General features: G+C 42.3%; 1 protein-coding gene across 1 annotated transcript in view; it reads right to left on the minus strand.

Moving 5' to 3' along the window:
• The window catches only part of ITGA4 (integrin subunit alpha 4), a 207,264-nt gene that overhangs the window by 42,221 nt on the left and 143,421 nt on the right, over positions 1 to 21,622 (minus strand). The window contains exons 18-21 of the mRNA XM_033943950.1: positions 18,115 to 18,265; positions 7,202 to 7,303; positions 3,287 to 3,366; positions 2,841 to 2,927 (exon numbers count right to left, since the gene is read on the minus strand). Of these exons, the coding sequence (XP_033799841.1) occupies positions 2,841 to 2,927; positions 3,287 to 3,366; positions 7,202 to 7,303; positions 18,115 to 18,265 (420 nt within the window). The remainder of the gene's footprint in view (positions 1 to 2,840; positions 2,928 to 3,286; positions 3,367 to 7,201; positions 7,304 to 18,114; positions 18,266 to 21,622) is intronic.

The raw sequence follows: 21,622 nt of genomic DNA on the forward strand, positions 1-21,622 counted from the left end.
GAAATACTGAAACTAACCTGTGTGACATGGAAACTGATTGTGTTTGAACTGAGGTTATGCTGGGGTTTTGCCAAATAGCAAACTTGAAGTTAAAACAGTTTGCTAAAGAAGTAAAGGGGCTGGCTGCCCCAGTAAACTCATGTTGCGGAAATTTACTTTAGAGCCTTAAGGCCATGTGAAGATTTTGCCAAGTTTCTTTTGGAGAACCTGAGTTTTTCTAGGCTGTGGCAGTTTGTACTACACAGCCCTGGAAGTGGTCTCTTGGATATTTTTCCCTTTTTGGTTTCTTTTTGACTGGATTGTGGGTCCTGTTGAGGAGGGACCACAACCAACGGTCACTGTGGAAGGAGGTCCCTTCTGCTCTGGGCTCGGCTGTCAGAAGAGCTCAGAGGCAAAAAACAGTCTGACGCTGCCAGTGATAATTTTGAATAGAAACTGTGTGAAAGCATTTTTGAACTAGATGAATATAGTACTGGGGTTGCATGCATTCCCTGGTGTAAGAAGGGACACAGGCCTAAGGGAAGCAATTTTGGAATATATTTTTGAAAGCCATGTTTCCTTTTTGAACCATGTATGTTATTTGGGTTTTTTTCTGAAAAGTGGAGTTCCTGAAGGAATATTTTTTTTGCTCCATAAGACGCACTTTTTTCCCCCAAAAAGAATGTGGAAATAAGGGTGCGTCTTATGGAGCGAATACCACCAACCCCCCCTGTACTTTTTTTTTAGTCCATTGGGTCCAGCGCTGTTGTGAGCGGCAGAGAGGTACACAAGGCAGCGTGAGCTTTTCGCGTGCCTGCCTGGTCCCATGCTGCTCTCTGAATGGCTGCCTCTGCTTTTGTCAGTCTGCCTGCTCTCCAGCCCCAGTGCTACCGCACGCTACTAGTGGGATGCTGCCGGCAGATGAAAAGGTGCTCCACTCTCCAGCAGAGTGCAGTCGTCATGAGCCGCTATCACTGCCGGATGTAATTTTAAAACGCCTGCTCTTCTCAGCCTCGCCCCAACATGCATTCTGAGGACACTGCAGCATGCTGTAGTAGGCACGCAGCCAACGGCTGCAACGTGGACCTGACATGCGCTTCTACTGGACCTGAAGACCGTTCGTTCTCTTTTTCTGCTGTTCCGGCTCTGCCCGCTCTGCTCTCCAGGACCGACTCTGCCCGCTATGCTCTCCAGGACCGAAGGCCACATAAGAACATAAGAAGTTGCCTCCACTGGGTCAGACCAGAGGTCCATCGTGCCCAGCAGTCCGCTCCCGCGGCAGCCCATCAGGCCCATGACCTGTGAAGTGGTTTCTGACTATTCTTATAACCTACCTCTACTTCTATCTGTACCCCTCAATCCCCTTTTCTTTTAGGAACCTATCTAGACCCTCCTTGAACCTCTGTAGCATGCTCTGGCCTATCACAGAGCGTGCTCTGGCCTATCACAGCTGAAGTGAAGAAGGTACAGTTTAATTTCTCTTGCGCGCCACAGAAAAAAGATGGCTATGCAGGAGAGGCCACTTATTTAAAGCTCCCGCCGCTCCCCCCCACCCCCGGGCTTCTCCTTCCTTGTATTCTTCCTTCTTATTTTATTTTTCCTTATTTCTCATTCAGTCTGCCTGCCCATACACTAGAGTTGGTTTAAAAAGTATTTGCAGAACTCCAGTTCTTCTGCATTTTATGCATAATATCCCATCTTGCACTCACATTAAGGAAATAAAAGGACCAGGTTAACTACAATACCAGCTCTCAAGCATTTCCATTTGGTGTCCACTTTCATACAAGACCTGAGTAGAAAGGCATCTATGAGTCAGATCTTTACCATAGCTTTAGAGGGCACATTTTGTGGTCCTGCTAGATTTATATCAAGGGTCTGTTCATTTAAATACTACAAGCTCTTTGGTTGGTGTCAAATCATATTTCTAAGAGCTGATGGCTTGAATCAGGATTAAATTAGGATCATTCAAATGCAGGAAGTGGCTCTCTAACCTTTATGGCCTATATTTTTTTTTCTTGATTTTTCCTCCTATTTAGGTAGGTGTGTCTTATGGTCAGGTGAGTCTTATAGAGCGAAAAATACAGTACTTTAAGTTTGAATCAATCCAGGTGTTTTTATTACTTGATCCACCACTCCATTGGGAACTGACTAGCCACTTGGTCAGCGCCGTGTGTTCTAGGCTCTCTTGGCCATACCTGTTTGGGCTCAGCCCGGCCTGGTGACGCATGCCTAAAAGTAGGTGTGGTTTCCTGGTGCTAAGCACTATTCTATAAATGGCACCTAACTTTGAGCATTACATTTTTTCAGCGCCAGTTTTTTTAGACACCCATTATAGAATTCAGTCCTGAAAAATGTAGAGCTCAAAAAAAGCAACATGGCTGCTTATCTGCAAGATCCAATATGGTTAAAAAAAAAAAAAAGCAGATCAGTTGGAAGAGTCCTTTAAATAGATATTTATTAAGGAACTCTACTTAAAATCAACAGTAGCTTAAAGCAGTGTTTTCAACTCGGTCCTGGAGTACTCCTTTGCCAGTCAGGTTTTCAGGATATCCACAATGAATATGCATAAATTTGATTTGCACACACTGCCTCCATTATATGCAAATTTATTTCATTTATATTCATTGTGGATATCCTGAAAACCTATTCTGGCAAGGAGATGCTCCAGGATCGAGTTGAGAAATTCTGGCTTAAAGGACTCTTCCAACTGATCTGCTTTTTTTTTTTTTTTTTTTTTTTTTACCACATTAAAACCAATTAGCACCAATAATTGCTTGCTAAGATTGATCTGGTAAAACCTCCAAATCCTCAACTGAAACAATTCTTGATATTTAAAGATGTGAAAAATTATTGTAACTTACCCATGGACATTCAGCTGAACCTCATACCTCAAAGGTACAGTAAAATGTGCAAAACTGTTTCCTAGGATGTCATTTCCTTCATTCTCACTAAAGAGGAAAGAAAAAAAAATGTTCTAACATGTTCATGTGCGACACATTTATTGTTTGAAATAACTAATTACATGCCTATGGTATGCCTAGTGGTTTGTTTAAATAATATTTTCTTTAATTGTATAAGTAGGGGAAAAATCATTGTTTATAACTATTCACAAAAATATGCTGTCATTAAAACAGCTATTATTTGGTTTTCTTTCATGCAATAAATGTGGCCTCGTAAATGGCTTTATGAAGTACAACTACAATCATTTTTATTTCTCTCTGTTTATTTAATTTTTATTTATTTTTCTTTTACAAAACTAAGGATATTTTTCATTAACTTCAGCAGTTTTTTCATAAACAGAATTTACCAGGTAGCATTAATGGTGATGTTAAGGTCATCGTCTGCTTTGGAAAGGGAGCTTGCGTCAAGGAGAAAACTGTAGCTCACCTGTGAAATCAAAATATTTCATTATATGTTATTTTGATTATTTTAAAGAAATAGCTTGGTTGTGTAAAAGAGGATAACTTAGAGGGAAGTTATTCAGGTCAGGCCATTTCTGCACAGGGTCTCAAGTTTAACCAGTGGAATACCTTAACAATACAAGCTTAGTTAAATGTGTTGGTGGGCTGTCTTCCTTCAGCCTGGAAGAGAAGTCTTAACATTGACCAAAAGAAAGTGAACTGTGCTGAAATACCCTATAGAGCAGGGGTGTCCAACCTTTTGGCTTCCCTGGGCCGCATTGGCCAGAAAAAATGTGTCTGGGGCCGCACAAATGCTGCAGCAAGACAGAGGAGGAAGCCGGCAAGACGGTAAACACCCAGGGGCAGCAGAGGAAAACACTGCATCGCCTTCGACCGGGGCCACACAGAATACTTCTTGGGGCCGCAGGTTGGACAACCCTGCTATAGAGATAGTCAGGGCCATTCTTAGGGTGGGGTAAACAGGATGCCACCTGCTGTAGAACATCACTCACAGGGGAGGAAGGAGGGTGAACAAAGACACATAGAAACCAGGGACAGGAATCTGCCACTCCCTGTCCCATGGCTATCAAATCACAGGAGATATTAGCAACATAGGCAGCGGAACAATTTTTTGTTTGGAGGTGGGGCAAAAGTTCCGCCCTAGACCTGCCCAAGCTCCAGCTCAGACCCCTGCCCCTATAATAATAGTACTAATAGAAATGTCATTTCTTCCTTTCATTCTTCATATAGACATATAAGACTTTATTTATTTATTTAGATTTTTATCCCAGTAGCTCAGAACGGTTTACAAGTAAACATTCACAATGGAGTGAATTGGACATACAAGATTATACAGTAGATTTAAATACTTGGACATACAAGACTGTGCAGCAGTTTAGATATAGGGACTATACAGCAAATTAAGAACAGTAGTTTAAATATAAGTAGTTTAGTTTAGATACAAGTTATTTGAGTATAGGCTGAGAGTGGACTATACTTTCCCTCCTTCCAGCCCCCTCCAGTATGACTTTTCTTAAGTTTTTATCTTTTAAAATTAATCTTTAGAATGTTAGTTTCCATGCATTATTTTTCAAACAGGCTAAAGTGTTACTTTTTTTTTTTTAGTCTGTACTGGCAGTGGGAGGGAAATTACTGTTCTTAATTCCTAAATCTTGAGGCATATTTCTCCCTTTTCCATTCAGAAATCCTACCCATTACAGAAACACACTCATTACAGCAGTACACACTAAGCTGGTGATCCGAAATAAATGAGAGGGGAGGCTTTTACCTTGTTTTCCACTTAATAGCTTGTGTGGGTAAAAATGGGTTTGGAGCTGGAGCTGGGGCTGAAAATAGGGGACATGTGAGGGAAGGAGGCTTTACTAGTACCCATTAATGTAACAGGCTTAAACAATAGTCAGTAAAATAACTCATCTTAACAGTAGCCCATGTTGATAACTTCACTCCTTAAACTTTTGTACAAAAAATTATTTTTACAACCCTTATTCACAAAAATGAAGCAAAATATTGTTGAGGTAAAGGTGCCTACAAATTTTTTATCTTACTCTATAAAAAGTATTCCTCCATTCCTCCAAAGATTGCTAAATATGTACATATTGTAAACTGTAGACTCTATGCAATGTAAACATTAGGGTCCAATTTGGCCATGTTGTATGTGAATTCACATTATACCAGATCTACATTGTAATATGTAATAAATAACAAGAACAGAAAAGAAAAGGTCAATTCCTGACCGAGTTATAAGCAGTCCTGTATTATATTGAAAAACAAAAGGAATTGACCCCAAAATATCCAAAAGAAGAAAATCCAGAGAAAACAAAAAAAACTCTGTGGAGTGATGATGTTCCCAAATGGACTTTATTTGAAAGTATCAAAGTTCCAAAGGTACACTAAAATCATCCACATAAAAGTAAATCATCCACATAAGAGCCTTAAAGGACCTAGTCCGCTAGGGATACAGGACCCAACACGGTCCGCGTTTCGACAAAAAGTCTTCTTCAGGGGTCCCGGGGGTCCTATAAAGGTGAGTACGTGGGAAACAATTGTGTGGTGAACCGGAAGTGAGACACTGCTTGCATTTGCAATGGAAAGGAGCCTCCTTCCCTCACATGTCCCCTATTTTCAGCCCCATTTTTACCCCCACAAACCCTCTTCTCCCATATTTTCCTTTTCAGCCCCAGCCCCCTTTTCTCACCAGCAGCATTTCCATCCCCACCCCACTTCCCTGTGCAGTAGCAGCAGCAGCAGCATACCCTCCCCCTCCATTTCCCTGTGCAGCAGCACCTCTTCCATGCTCCCCCTGTCCCTCTTCCCTGCTCCCCCTGTCCAGCAGCACCTATTCCCTGCTCCCTCTGTCCCTATTCCTTGCTCTCCTGGTCCAGCAGCACATCTTCCCTGCTCACCCGGTCCAGCAGCACCTCTTCTCTGCTCCCCCTGTCCCTCTTCCTTGCTCCCCCTGTCCAGCAGCACCTATTCCCTGCTCCCTCTGTCCCTATTCCTTGCTCTCCTGGTCCAGCAGCACATCTTCCCTGCTCACCCGGTCCAGCAGCACCTCTTCTCTGCTCCCCCTGTCCCTCTTCCTTGCTCCCCTGGTCCAGCAGCACCCCTTACCTGCTCCCCCGGGTCCTGCTCCCACTGTCTCTCTTCCTTGCTCCCCTGGTCCAGCAGCACCTCTTCCCTGCTCCCCCAGTCCAGCAGCACCTCTTCCCTGCTCCCCCAGTCCATCAGCACCTCTTCTCTGCTCCCCCTGTCCCTCTTCCTTTCTCCCCTGGTCCAGCAGCACCCCTTACCTGCTCCCCCGGGTCCTGCTCCCCCCGGTTCAGCAGCACCTCTTCCCTGCTCCCCCCGGTTCAGCAGCACCTGTTCCCTGCTCCCCCCAGTTCAACAGCACCTCTTTCCTGCTCCCCCTGGTTCAGTAGCACCCTTTACCTGCTCCCCCGGGTCCTGCTCCCCCTGTCCCTCTTCCTTGCTCCCCCCCGGTCCAGTAACACCTCTTCCCTGCTCCCCCGGTCCAACATGGTCATTTGTAGCCTGGTGAGGATCGCTGCCGGCTTTTACGAACCTCGCAGGCCGCTCTGCATCTCGATAGCATGTTCCCTCTGACGCGATCGCGTACGTCAGAGGAAGCGTGCTACCGAGGTGCTGTGCGGCCTGCGATGTTTGCTACAGCCAGCCACGATCCTCACCAGGCTCCTTTGAAGGCGTTGGCAGTGGTTGGTGAGTGAGGGCGGGAGGGAGTAAGCTCCAGAGTGTTCCCTGCCACCGTGTTCTATAATAGAATTCGGCCAGGGAACAGAAAACACGGCGGCAGGGATCATGAAACCCTAAGTGCGCATGCGCGCTTAGGGTTTTATTATTATTGATATATATTAATACAGCTTGAAAATTCCTCCTGCATACTTTTAGCTACATAAAAAGTGGATGGAGTTAGGTCATAGGTAGGAAAGTGCACAAGATGATTGCAATAACCCTTTGTACTTTCCAGTGCACAGTTTGCACTTTAACAAAGTGCAAAGAACATAGGTAAAAAAGTAACTGCGGCATGAACACCACCTAAACTTATAGAGGGAAACCCTCTGAGAAGTATCACTTTGAAAGTTTTTTAGACAGCTTCCAAGAGTTCTCTTCAAAATAAAGCTGTCATAGATTACCAGGCAATTTGGGAGATTAAACATTGCCTAATCTGTACCACATCCATGAATAAACAGAGGACTCCTTGGTGAGGAGCAGCAAATTTTGATGAGACCTGCGTTCTCTATTTTTAGTAGTCAGTAAACTTTGTCCCCTGATATTAAATTTACCTTTGACAGAGAACTGATGTATAGATGGCCAACACTACAGTCAAGTCTCATCATCTGAGTTTTCTCATCTTCTGATACTTCACATGCAATTTGTTTTGCTTCCTAGAATAAAAGGAGGGCAGATCATTGCTTTCTAATAAGAGGACAATGAGTTAAATCTACGTTCTACTCTACACCAGAAATTACCAAATCAGATATTTGCTGTAGAATGAATGTGTAGTGTTATTTGTTCACTACATTATACAATGAGGTAAAAGCAAAGGATGAATGCTGTTGCATGTTATTGAATAACATTTTGGTTCAATGGCACCATTAACAGTACTAAAGAGAAAATAAAGAACTGGGTCAGGTATCTTAACCTAAATCAGAGTATACAGCATACCGCCTAGAAGTCGCAAGATTGTGGCAGTATAGAAGAATAAAGTTATTATTATTATAATTATCAGTGAAAATCATTATTTCTTTTTCTAGGGATAGATATTAAAAATAAGTTAACAGGGCAGAAGGGGCTCCTGTCCAGGCAAATTACAGCCACCGAAGCTAACACAGATATTCATTAGCATTTGCCTGGATAGGACCGGTGAATATCCAGACAGAACACCTCGAAGTACTATCCAGGTGCTACTGGGATGGTCCTCAGCAGAGTTTGGGTGGAGCTGGGAGTTACCCAGGCAGATGCAATGCACAGTTCGCTAACCAGGTAACAATCTGGATAAATTTAGGACAGCAAAAAGGCTGTCCTAATTATATCCAGGTAGTTATCCAAGTACCAGTCTGAATATCACTGGTACCTAGAAAAATCCCAGAAGCTGCTTTATACTCAGGTGTAGCCTGGTGCTGAATATCTGGGTATGAAATGCCCCCAGTTTTTAAAATAACTCTGGCTGTCTTGTTAGTGTCCAACTCTAAATTCCTCTGCTCTAATGTGCAGTCATTTTTCTATTGTATGCTTTGATCAGAGATTGGCAGAAATTAAGAGATGTCACAAGGAGTCATCTCAGTAAAATATACAGTACGGATATAGATATTCAAATAAAACCACCCTGTGAACTTTTAAATGTATACATGTCAACCATGTCATATTTGCACGACTCACTCTACAATAGTTAAAAATTGTGACAGCTCAGTCATGTTTAACGATTCTTTAACTGCTTTTACACAGTTCCTCTGCATGTTGAAAAAGCATCACAATGACTTCTCACACCTTTGTTCACAACTATAACCCACACAGCATGAATCATTCAAACACTGCTCCATATAAGGTAATGTTTGACTGTTCCTTTGGGTTCAGGGGAATTGTTGGAACAATTTTTAAGACTAAAAGAAAGACAAGCATTATTTGTTAGAAGGTTTTACAGCATATTATAATTTATTGTGTGTCTTTATGGAACGCTGCACTTTATGTACACCACACAGATTTCTTTTCAGTGATAAAAGATAGCCCACTGTTTAGGTAGTGGGACTGATAATATTTGTCGAGCTGCTAGAGGAGAATAGGATTTTAATTGTTAAGTAGTAGTAAGATTTATTTGTTTTTGAGGCGGGTTAGGATGGAGGTAGGTGTAGGAAGTGCAGTGTGTGAAGGTTTAAAGTGTAGCTGATTGGAAGAGGGGGAGCAGTTACAATGGGGAAAGTATATTGAGATTGGCTAGAATGAAGATATGGGGCAAGAAACTGTTTTTCTGTGGAACTGGATAAACGATGGTGGAGAGCTGCGGGTGGAGAGAGTGATAAAGGTTGGGTTTGGGGGGTTTAGATAGGTGGTATGGTGTAGTACCTTTCAGAATTGCTTTTCCCACCCAATCCCTCTCATCCTTGTTATGGCAGAGTTGTTTGGGTCCATTTCAGTTGTGTTGGAGGTTGGTTTGGGTTTTGTTGAGTAAGGGATTGGGGTCACAGTGGTGAAATAGGGAGTTACTCCAGGTCGCCATCATTAATTAAAAAAATAATTGTGATGGTGTACTTGTGTGCAATACTGCCACAGGTTGGAGTGACGCCTGACGAGGCTGCAGGTTTTGTGGGGAATTTTTCTTGGATTTGAAATGGTGTTGGGCAGCTAGGTTGATACTGATTAGCTGACAGGGAAGGGTTATGCGGCCACTCTGGGGAAAGTTTAAACTAAATTGACTTTGTTATTTTTGTTTGTTTGAATAAAGCTGCAGCCAAAGTTTTCTACATATTTATATATCTGAATTGTATGATTTATTTTGCACTTTGATATTTTGTACTTTGGTATATGTTTGATGAACAGAAGCAGTATGAGCACAAATAAATGGTGGTTAAAGCTACAGCCTCAGCACCCTGAGATTGTGGGTTCAAACCCATGCTGCTCCTTGTGACCTTGGGCAAGTCACTTAATCCCCCATTGTCCCAGGTATATTAGATAAATTGTGAGCCCACCGGGACAGACAGGGAAAAATGCTTAAGTACCTGAATGAATTCATGCAAACCGTTCTGAGCTCTCCTGGGAGAACAATATAGAAAACTGAATAAAAAAATAAACTAAATTAAATTAAATTTATTCCTGGACCAATGGGCTATTTCCATCTACCTGCCAGGACTTTGTAGGAAGCCTCAAACTTCAGAGACTTTCTAAACCCCTCCCCCTCATATCTTATCACTGCCCCTGTAACCTCAGTCTTTCTTCTTACAAGCCAGGCTACAAGCTATAGGAGCTTGTCTTTTCTGCTTGTGCTTTTTGTGTAATTTTAGGTCTTTCCTTGTGGCGCTGTCAGCAGTGTACGTGGCAGGAGTGGACAACATTCAAGCAGATTTTCTCAGTTGTCAGACACTGGATCCCGGAGAGTGGTCCCTGTCTCAAAGAGTGTTCAATTGCATAAAATATCAGTGGGGGTATCCCATGTTCGATCTCACAGCAACTATGGTCAACTGGAAAGCAGAATGATTCTTCAGCTGCTGTCGTGAGGCCGGCAGCAATGCCCTGAATTCTCTGGTTCAGCCCTGGCCACGGGAAAGTCTCCTCTGTCTTCCCTTCGTGGCCCATGATAGAGCATCTGTTGAGATAGATAGCAGCCCAAGGTGGTCCAGTGTTCCTGGTTACACTCAATTGGCCAAGGTGGCCGTAGTATGCCGACTTGGTTTGGCTCCAGCAGGATTGGGGACTCTAGCTATCTTGTCATTCTTGTCTCATCACACAGGGTCCGATTGTGATGCAGGATCTGGACCGCTTTGGTCTTATAGCATGGATATTGAGTGTGCGGCCTTAACTAGCTAGGGCTATTCTTCAGCTGTGAATGCCACATTGCTTCACACAAAAAGAAATCCAAAGTCGCAGCCTATGCAAGGGCTTGGAGGTGTTACCAGGTCTGGTGCACCCTGAGACAAGAGAACCCATCTATTACATCGATTCCTCGGGTCCTGGAGTTTCTACAGGATAGCCTGAAGAAGGGTCTAACGGTAGCTTCACTCTGGGTGCAGATTGCCAGTCTTTCATGTATGGGCCCTCCTTCTCTGAGGAGCTCATTTGCAGCTCATCCGGATGTGGCTCATTTTCTATGGGGCGCTCTGCGACTTAGGTCTCCATTGCGCATTCCCTGTCTGACCTGAAATCTTAATCTGGTTCTCCACTCTTTGGCTTGTCCACCTCTGGAGCAGGTATCTGTTATGGATCTCATAATCAAGATGGTCTTCCTGGGGGCTATTACCTCATCCCATAGGGTTTCAGTTTCAAGTAGCAATGTTCCCTTTCCTTTTGTTTTCTCCTTATTTGGCTTTTGTTCCTATCTAATTTGTAGCTCCAACCCAATTTCCTTTTGTCTCACATTTGTCCCCCTTCAATATGCCATTTATTAGATGATGTTTCTTTTAAATTGTATTTCCTCTGTTAATGTCAATGGCATTGTTTTTATCTTTATCATGTTTTTGTTTTTGTATTCCCTTTTACATTTTACCTTGTAAACTCGCTTAGAAATTGGATAAGCGACTAAATAAAATTTTAATAAAAACTTGAAACTTGACTTTAGGGAGCAGGATTGGGTGTTGTGATCCTTGGGTGTGTGCAGGATTTTGTTGCGGTATCTGGAGGTCACCAATGTGTTTCGCCTCTCTGACTACCTTTTTGTTCTGGTGGGTCCTGCCCGCAAAGATCCCGTAATAAAGCGGGATTATACAAGAACGAAAGATTAAGTTCTTACCTTTGCTAATCTTATTTCTTGTAAATCCACACTTTATTCCAGGAGCCCACCCTATACCTTTCTGATTTGCTGATTGTCTACCTTTAAAAGTACTGGTAAGCTGGATTTCTGTTTTCTGACCAGCCTTTATAAGAGTGCATTGAGAATTTAGCACTTAGTTTGGGAGGTCCCTGGTTCAGGCGCCCCCTTCTGACAGTGCAGGCTGTGTCTCCCTATAGCACTGTTTTGTCATTCAGGTTTCTAATGTTTCATAACTTATTCTCTCGTTTTTCATTGTTGCTGTTGATATGAGCCGAATTGACTTACTTGCCGGGGAGATTCCCCATTCCCCTCTCTCTTATTATCTTTTACAGATGTTCCTGGCTGCTTTAAGACTGACTGAGGTTACAGGGACAGTGATGAGGTAAGAGGGGGAGGAGTTTGAGGCTTCCTACAAAGTCCTGGCAGGTAGACGGAAATAACCCACTGGTCCTGGAATAAAGTGTGGATTTGCAAAAAAGAAGATTAGCAAAGGTAAGAATTTAATCTTTCGTTATATATGACAAGTTATTTGATTTCACACCTGTTATTGATATGCCCACACTTATTTTTCCTGGAACCTTTGCACTGACTTTCAGCTGCATAAGAAAATAAGTACCTACCCAAGATTGTGCCTCTTCTAAGTACTGATACTTGGTCCAACTAAACAGTGCACATTCAAAAATCTATGGGGAAATTCTATAAAGGGGGGCCTAAATGTAGGCATGACAAAGAAGCTTGCATAGTGCCAATTATATAATGACATTAATGTACACTTAACCTATTATAGAAAAGTACTATAAAGCTGCTATGACGTGACAATATTTTGGCACAACAGCTTACACTAGGTCAATGGCAGATACAAGCCAGCCCGTTTAATTTCACTTTCCAATGCAAATGCTGCTGGCAGAACACCCATGCCATACCCATGACTCTGCCAACTAGTATAGCCCATGCGCTTTTATACACCATCTGTCAGATTCTATAAAGGTTGCCCAAATTTGGACACAGATCCCATATCGGTACCCAATGTAATTAGTTATTGGGCTCCAATGATTTAATTATTGGAGCTAACAAGTACTTAGGGCTTCTTTTACGAAGGAACGCTAGCGTTTTTTGCTCACGCCTGCTTAAAAGGAGGCGGTAGCGGCTAGCGCACACACTAAAACCACTAGCACACCTTTGTAAAAGGAGCCCTTAATTGGCACAAGTTACGATTTGGGTGCTTATATGGCTAAGCGTTATTTTGTAATAATGGCCACCTAAATTGGGGTATGGCCAAGAGAGGAGCAAGAGTGGGTCAGGGGCATTCACAAAAGATGCACAGTGTTACAGAATAACAGGGATCTGAATCCAATTTGCATGTCAGGATTTACACCAGGTTTCATGCCCAAATCTGAGCACCTAATTTGCTGCCCAAAGTTGAGTGCCAAATTTGCTGCTCAGTGCTATTCTATAAAGAGTGCTCATCCCTAACTGCCCTTTATAGACTATCATTGAATGCTGAATTTTCAGCATCATTTATAGAATCTGGCCCCATGCAACTAGTGTTTCAGTTTTATAGATTAAGGCCTAGCATAAATGCTTATTTTTTTGACATTCATTCACATAAAACACTTGTTCTATAAACTGGTACACACAATTGGTGCCTACATTTTGCCATTCTTTATAGAATTTCCCTTCCCACATTCTTTCAATGCCTATCATAACATCGCTTCCAAGTCACCTCCAGCATATATAGGTAACAGCTCATGCATAGTGTATTTTTTATTCAGACACAGGGAAGGCATCTTTAATACAGCTCATTTATATGGGTAAAAGAATGATTTTTTTTTTTTTTTGGGGGGGAGGTTTTTTTCCAGTTTAAGGCAACATCATGCATTTGTGTTACAAAAACCTGAGGGAACAGTACAGTTTAGGGGATGAAGTAAACTTTGTGTACAAAAGAATAGCAGGAATTGGGCGTGATAGTATATAATGATCTACAGTTGGCCAAACAGGTTGTAAAGATGATGATGAAAGTTAGAAGGATGCTAGAGTGCATAGGGAAAGGTATGGCCAGTAGATAAAAGGAGGTATTGATACCCCTGCATAAGAGACTGGTAAGACCTCATGTAGAATATTGTGTACATTTCTGGAGACTGTGCCTTCAAAAAGATTTAAACAGGATGGAGTTGGTCCAGAGGAAGGCTACTAAAATGGTTGGTGGCCTTCATAATAAGGTATATGGGGACAGACTTAAAGCTATCAATATGTATACTTTGGAGAACAGGTAGGAGAGGGAAGATATGATAGAGACATTTAAATACCTATGTGGCATAAATGCGCATGAGACAAATCTCTTTCAAGCTCAGGAGTAATCTAAGGAAATACTTTTTTACAGAAAGGGTGGTAGATGCAAGAATAGTCTCCTGGTAGAGGTGGTGGAGACAAAGACTTTGTCTGAATTCAAGAAAGCATGGGTCAGGCATGTGGGATCTCTTAGGGAGAGGACGAGATAGTGGATGTTGTGGATAGGCAGACTTGATGGGCCATTTGGCCTTTATCTGCCTTCATGTTTCTCTGTTTTTATTTCCTGTAGGAGGAGTATATATTCCAGGAAAAATGACCCTCTTTTAGTTTCTTTTTGGCATGGCATCTCACATGCATGTCATTAGGACCACTTCACATCTCTCCAGCTCTATTAGAGGTTCTCCAATTTTTCCTCTCCCATCAGCCGTGTTTCACTTCATTTCTTTTGATAATAGTCTACACCAGTGGTTCCCAACCCTGTCCTGGAGGACCACCAGACCAATCAGGCTTTCAGGCTATCCCTAATAAATATGCATGAGAGAGATTTGCATATAATGGAAATGACAGGCATGCAAATCTGTTCCCAGGCATATTCATTAGGGCTATCCTGAAAACCCGATTGGCCTGGTGGTCCTCCAGGACAGGGTTGGGAACCACTGGTCTACACATCATGCCAGATTTGCTGTTTCATTATTGTCATTAGCTCTAGAGTGCTCCCCATAGATCTTCAAGAAATGTGAGACTGCTTCAAAGACCTTTACTTCCCAAGATCAAAGTTGGCCTTAAGCAACTTTTTATCCAAAGAGACATAAAGTGTCAGGAACTGGTTGAGTGGAAGGTGACAGATGGTAGTGGTCAATGGGCCTGTTCCTTTTAACATTTTTGTAAGCAATATTGCTGAAGGGCTGTCGGGTAAGATTTACCTCTTTGCAGATGATACCAAAATCTGCAATAGAATAGACCAGGGGTGCCCAACGCGTCGATCGCGATTGACCGGTAGCTCAGGAAGGCAACGTGAGTCGATCGCAGAGCCCATCCCGGGCTCTGTGATAGACTCGTGTTGCCGTCCCGATCTACCGGGTCTATCAGCCTTCCTCTCCCTGACGTCAAAGACGCCGACGCCGGGCATTAGGCTGTTTTTGTCATTTCGAGGGGGGGGGGGGGCATGGTGGCGTGGCGGAGGCAGTAGCAACAGCCTGAAAAAGAAATCATCCTGGCCCGGGACGGTGTCATACTCTGGAACTTCTACCTCTTCCAGCAGCCCTCTACCTTCTACCTGCTCCGTGGCTCTCTTCGGCAACTCAGCAGCAGCGATCGACACAAGCTTCTGACGTCGGGGCCTACCCTCTGCGAGTCCCGCTTGTTTCAACTTCCTTTTTCCACAAAGGCGGGACTCGTAGAGGGAAGGCCTCGATGTCGGCAGCTTGTCTTGATCACCGCTGCTGATGAGTTGCTTAAGAGAGCCGCGGAGCAGGGGGGTTTTGCCAGGTGCAGGTAGAAGGGAGAGGGCCAAATGCAGGACTCGTGGGTGAGGGAGCAGAAGAGAGAAAGAAAGAGAGAGAGAGGGGAGGGAAACAAAAGTAAATATTTCATACTGGGCTGGGCCGGAGTGGAGGGAGGGTGGAAAAATTCTGGCTACAGGGTGCATTAACAAAGAAAAAGGGAGGAAAGCTGAAAATGGAGATAGTGACACAAAGAAGAGAAAGAGTAAGCAGGACCTACTGAATAAGGATAGAGATACAGAGGGGACATGAAGAGGAGGTGAAATAGAGACATAGAAGTAATGCTGAAAAAGTGTGGGGGGGGATATAAAGACATTGAAAGGGCAAATGGTGAACATGGGGTAAAGACAAGGACAGAGACAAATGAAGATTCTGAAAAAGTGGTGAGATAGGGATATAGGTGAGATGGACACAAAGAAGGGTGATGCTGGAAAATAGGTGGAATGGTAATTCTGACAGACACAGAAGGGAAATGCTGGATCAAGGAGAGATGGGGCTCAGGCTGGATGGAATGAGGAGAAATGCCTTGTTGGCCCGGAACTTCCTCTCCTACGTCAGAATTGACGTCAGGGAGCGGAATGCTGGTCAGCGCAACGCTTCTGCAGGGAAAGCTTGTGACGGCGGTGGCTTGGGGGCTGTTCCCCGATGGCGGTGGCAGCAAACCGAGTGGCTTGGTGGAGGGCATGGAGAAAGAAAAAGGGGGCAGACAGAAAGAAGGGGGAACAGGGAGACAGAAAGAAAAAGTTGGGGGAGAGAATGAGGTCTGGAGGAGAGGAAACATACAGGAGGCTGAAAGAAAGGAAGAAAGATTGGATGCACAGTCAGAAGAAGAAAGTGCAACCAGAGACTCATGAAATCACCAAACAGCAAAGGTAGGAAAAATGATTTTATTTTCAATTTAGTGATCAAAATGTGTCGGATTTGAGAATTTATATCTGCTGTCTATATTTTGCACTATGGCTCCCTTTTACTAAACCGCAATAGCGTTTTTTAGCGCAGGGAGCCTATGAACATTGAGAGCAGCACGAGGCATTCATAACTCCCTGTGCTAAAACCTACTATTGTGGTTTAGTAAAAAGAGAGGGGGTGTATTTGTCTATTTTTGTATTTTGTTACTGAGGTGACATTGAATAGAGTCATCTGCCGTGACCTCTTTGAAAAAACCCGGAATATGAATAATTAACATTTTCTCTGCCTTTCAGTGTGCTTTGTGTTTTTTAAAAATTTTATTGTTGGTAGATCATTTTGACTTAGTCATTATAAAAGTAGCTCGCAAGCCCATAAAGTGTGGGCACCCCTGGAATAGACAAACCTGATGGCATGAATAATATGAGGAAGGACCTAGCGAAGCTTGAAGAATGGTCTGAAATTTGGCAGTTAACAAATTCAAGGTCATGCATTTGGGCTGCAACAACTTGTGGGAACAGTACAGTTTAGGGGTGAAGAACTTTTGTGCATGAAAGAGGAGTAGGACTTGTGGGTGATAGTATGTGATGATCTAAAGGTGGCCAAACATGTTGAAATGGCAACAGTAAAAGCTAGAAGGATGCTAGGGTCAAAGAGAGAGGTATGGCCAGTATGAAAAAGGAGGTTTTGATGCCCCTGCATAAGACTCTGGTGAGACCTGATTTAGAATATTGTGTACAATTCTGGAGACCACACCTTCCAAAATGGTTGGTGATCTTTATTGTAAGGCATATGGGGACAGACTTAAAGATCTCAATATGTATACTTGGGAGAAAAGGTGGGAGAGGGGAGATATGATAGAGGTGCTTAAATGTGCATGAGGCAAATAATTTTTCATTTAAATGGAAGCTCCAGAATGAGAAGGCATAGGATGAAGTTAAGAGGTGATATGCTCAGGAGTAATCTAAGCAAATACTTTTTTTTACAGAAAGGGTGGCAGATGCATGGAATAGTCTCCCGGTACAGGTGGTGGAGACAAAGACTATGTCTGAATTCAAGAAAGTGAGACAGGCACATGGGATCCCTTAGAGAGAGGAGGAGACAGTGGATGATGTGAATAGGTATACTAGATGGGCCATTTGGCCTTTATCTGCCATTATGCTTCTATGTTTCTATCATGTTTCTATGTTAGTGTATTGACATAGCATTTACTATTAGCTGGAAAAATCGACATAGCATTTACTATTAGCTGGAAGAATCTGAGGTACTTCAGTCCTAAAGGATGAGGACTATCAAAAGTCCTGGGTTCTGGAAACTTTAGGTTGTTCTTGAGAGGGTTGAAACCCTGGATCCTGCTCTGAAAAATGAGTAAGTTTGTACATTATTTTATCTATTGCATTAGCTTTTATTTTGTTGTTGTTTATTTTATTAGGGGTTGTTTTGGTTTTTTTTTTGTAAATCTTTATTAATTTTCAAAACTTATACAAAGTGCAAACAAATATACAATCAGATATAACATATTACATCACTTATAATCAAACAATTATTAAGACAAATTACCCTATACCCCCCTTCCCTTCCTTCCTCCCTATATGGATGTGTGTAGAAATCATCTAGGAATTAAGGGTTTAATCAAGTCAATCAATCTTTTGTTTAACAAAAGCCTCCAATGGACCCCATATGTCTTTAAACCTTTTATTATTTCCCACTTGTTCTGAATTCATTCTTTTATACCAATAATACAAACAAAGTGTTTCCCACCAAAAAGAATTTATTAGGTATTTAAATATCGCCTAACAAGGTTTTTTAAGTGGTTTACTGTCAGGTACTCACACATTTTCCCTATCTGTTCTGGTGGGCTCACAATCTATCTAACGTATTATTGACATTAATATGCTATAAGTGTGTTACACCATATTAATATCAATAAGTAGTTATACCATATTAATGTCAATAAGGCTGTTACAAAAATATTATAGCTTTCAGAATTAATGTATCACTATTGTAATTCTCCTGGATAAGACTGTAACAAATTTCTTACTTGTTCTAGAACTTTGATGAAGTAAAGACCTCTGGGAAGTAGAATATGGAGTTCACTTTGATAAGCATCATCGCCCCCATTAAAAAGTGAAATATTTAGCATTAACATCTTCATACTTCCTACAGCCATATAGGTTTTATTTTCATGTGGCCTACAAGGAAAAATATATACATAAAAAATTGATCAGCTGTCTTATTAAACTAGGAAACCTTTTCATAAAATATATTTTAAATTCAAGAAGAAATACATGCGATAATTAATCTGCATCCAGTGGACGCAGGGAATGGCTTCCTGGTGGAAACAAAAATTAAAATGGAATTTAATAAAAGCAAAGAAAAAGCACATAAGGACCACCAGCGATCAACTGGGACCATTGTGCTTGTATACGGAAGGACCAACAATCTGTATTCACTGTTCTAGTCTGTGTTTTATACTAGTTTGTATCTATTACCTGGTTTTCTGCAATTAAATGCTCAGCACACAAGTTCTAAAAACAAACTTCAGTTTAACACTAAATTTTAATTAAGACTTGCAGAATTCTTGTCTAGAAATAGACATTTATAACATTTTCTGGCTTGTAACCAAAAGCATTAGTCACTGAACACCTTAGGGAATAAGGTTGGCACTTAAACAAGCAACAGAAGGTAAAAGAAATGTAAAAATAGCTGGGTTCCAAGAAAACAGCAATTTAAGAACAAACACAATGGAAGCCCTTCAGTAATTGAATTCTGATTATGTTACATTTCTATTTTTTCCTAAATTACATTTGCGTAATTGCCATTCTATCTGTTTCAGCTGCGAGTGTACATTTTTCTACATGTTGATTCATTAGCTAGGCACTGCCAGATAAGGTCATCAACTCAGAGGAGAGACACACTAAAGCCCAGATCCACATCTGGAGTGTGACAAAGCTACATACAAGCTTTCTCCTAGTAATCACATTTCACTTTTCATTTAAGGAAATGCACTGTATACGATATACATGGAATTAACAGAATGAAGTAGTGTCAAAGACACTGAGGTGTATAATAAGCGTCTACAGAATGGCCAGTTTCTAACACTTGTTTTCTACAGCAACAGGAAGTCTTTTGACTTTCATCCAAACCCAGTGTTTACTAAAAGATCAAACTATCACTATTCTCCATGAGCATTTTTGACCTGAAATGACAGAAAAAAGGTTGAGATTTCATTTTGTTCTGATGTTATCAATAGTTCAATTAATTGATAGCATGCACTATCCTTCAATAACATTAACACATTATTAACGGCTGCCCATTAATAGTAGGATCTACTTCAAAATCCTCCTACTTACTTATAAGGCTTTCTACTCTAAACTAATATTTATCTTTCTTCCTTTCTACTTCCCTATAATAACTTGATCCTGTGGTTTTCTAATACAAATCAGAGTCATCCCATATATTTATTTTGTTTTCTATCCCTTCCTCCCTAATGAGCTCAGAATGGGTTTCAGATTAAACATACATAATATATACAATCAAGATGGGTTGCAATTTGTCATGTTTACGATACAGTATGTATATCCTAATATGCCATATACAGAGGGTCAAATTCCAATATATGGTAGTAGGCAAGGGATTAGGTGAAGAGGTATGTTTTTATTGTTTTCCTAAAGTTCAGGAGCCTTCAAGCGATCTGATCTGTGGGGGTAGCTGATTCCAGTTTTTTGGTTAGAAATGGGAATAGGATCATCGTCTGGCTTTCTGTAGTTGAAGGGCACAGTCTAGGGGTGTCTGGCGGCATGTTTCTTCCTGGGATTGGAGTGGTCTGTTCAGTACATATAGAGGAAGTTTGGTTGACATGTAGCCAGACCGCCACAAATCGCTACCTGGACAGCCAGGGAAGCTACATCAAAACTTTGTTTGAGCAAAGCCTCTATTTTATGGTGTCCTGAGGGTCTCTTAGGGCCGAACTACCTTCAACTGGCACGGTATGTCTGCACATGATATTTGAGACCACCGCATCAACCACAGAAGACTTAAAGGTACCTCTATCACCATCAGGGATGGGGTAGAGTCTTGCCATGGACCGCGCCATATGAAAAGGTGCATCTGGTACTTTCCACTGAGCATGCACTTTATCCTGAATATCCTGATGCATAGGGAAAGAGTGGAATGCTGACCGGAACCTTCTCAGGAGAGGGTCCACCTCAAGAGGAGGGTCCTTAGCTTCCTCTTCAAAGTGTAAAATCGAAGGCACTTGAAGAATAAGCTGCTGCAACTCATCCCGGTGAAATATGCGCAGAACAGGTGTGTCTTCGCCAACCAGCGCCTCTAAAAACTCTCCATCCAAAAATTCAGGCCCACCCCAGATGGATCTGAAAGGTTCTCCCCAAGATCCAAGTCCTTATCTGGAGAAAACTGATCAGCCATAAAAGAATCCTCATCCCAAGATGCCGCTTGAACAATGGCTGAGGGGGCTGGACAGAGGCTGCTGAGAAAGGAGACAGAATTGGGGCAGTCATTGAAGGAACCAACCCCCAGATGACCTGTGACCCCCATCACTGAAACAGGACCACCCAGCCACCTGTAAATAAGTCTTGCACATGGCCAACATCACGTCAAGCAGACATGTTAACAGCAGAAGACACATGTAAGATGTTTTCTGCTTTTCGAAAACAGGAGGGAAGGTCGCCTGAGGTCGTGGGCAAATTAGACGCACTTCCCACCAAAACTGAGGGAAGGGCCATCGATAAACTGTCACCAGAAAACAAACGCGGCACCGAATCCGATTGATAACTGACAGCCGAGGAAATCCCAGCATGGGCAGCAGGAGAAGTATAGAGTTCACCCCTGACCAACAAGCAATGCACGCACGAAGGAGAACCTGGAATGCTGACACCCAATGCCGGGTCTCCCATGGGGCGACCGGAACATTTTGTGCACGCGCCAGCCACATCCACCATTTGGCGCCCACAGAAATCACGCTTTTTTGAAGTGCTCATAATGAATGTGCCAAAATTCCACACACAACACCACCATATAAAAATGGCAGCCTCGGGCCTACTTTTTCTTTTTAAGGCTCCTTTTATTCCTTGTGTCTTGCAATTTTTTCTTTTTATTCCTTCTCTCAGCTACCCAGCTGTATCGAGAAAAAGCAGACACCACAGGCACTCTAAACTGTAGTCGTAGTAGGTATCGATGGCCAAGCGTACAGTTGAGGCTCCTATAGAAACATGATGGCAGATAAAGGCCAAATGGCCCATCTAGTCTGCCCAACCACAGTAACCATTATCTCTTTCTCTCTCCAAGAGATCCCACGTGCCTATCTCAGGCCCTCTTGAATTCAGACACAGTCTCTGTTTCCACCACCTCTTTCGGGTGACTGTTCCACATATTTACCACCCTCTCCATAAAAAAGTATTTCCTCAGATTACTCCAGAGCCTATCACCTCTTAACTTCATCCTATGCCTTCTCATTGCAGAGTTTCCTTTCAAATGAGAGACTCGACTCATGCACATTTATATTATGTAGGTATTTAAATGACCAT

The sequence above is a fragment of the Geotrypetes seraphini genome, chromosome 5, assembly GCF_902459505.1.
Source record: "Geotrypetes seraphini chromosome 5, aGeoSer1.1, whole genome shotgun sequence".
In the NCBI taxonomy this organism is placed as follows: domain Eukaryota; kingdom Metazoa; phylum Chordata; class Amphibia; order Gymnophiona; family Dermophiidae; genus Geotrypetes; species Geotrypetes seraphini.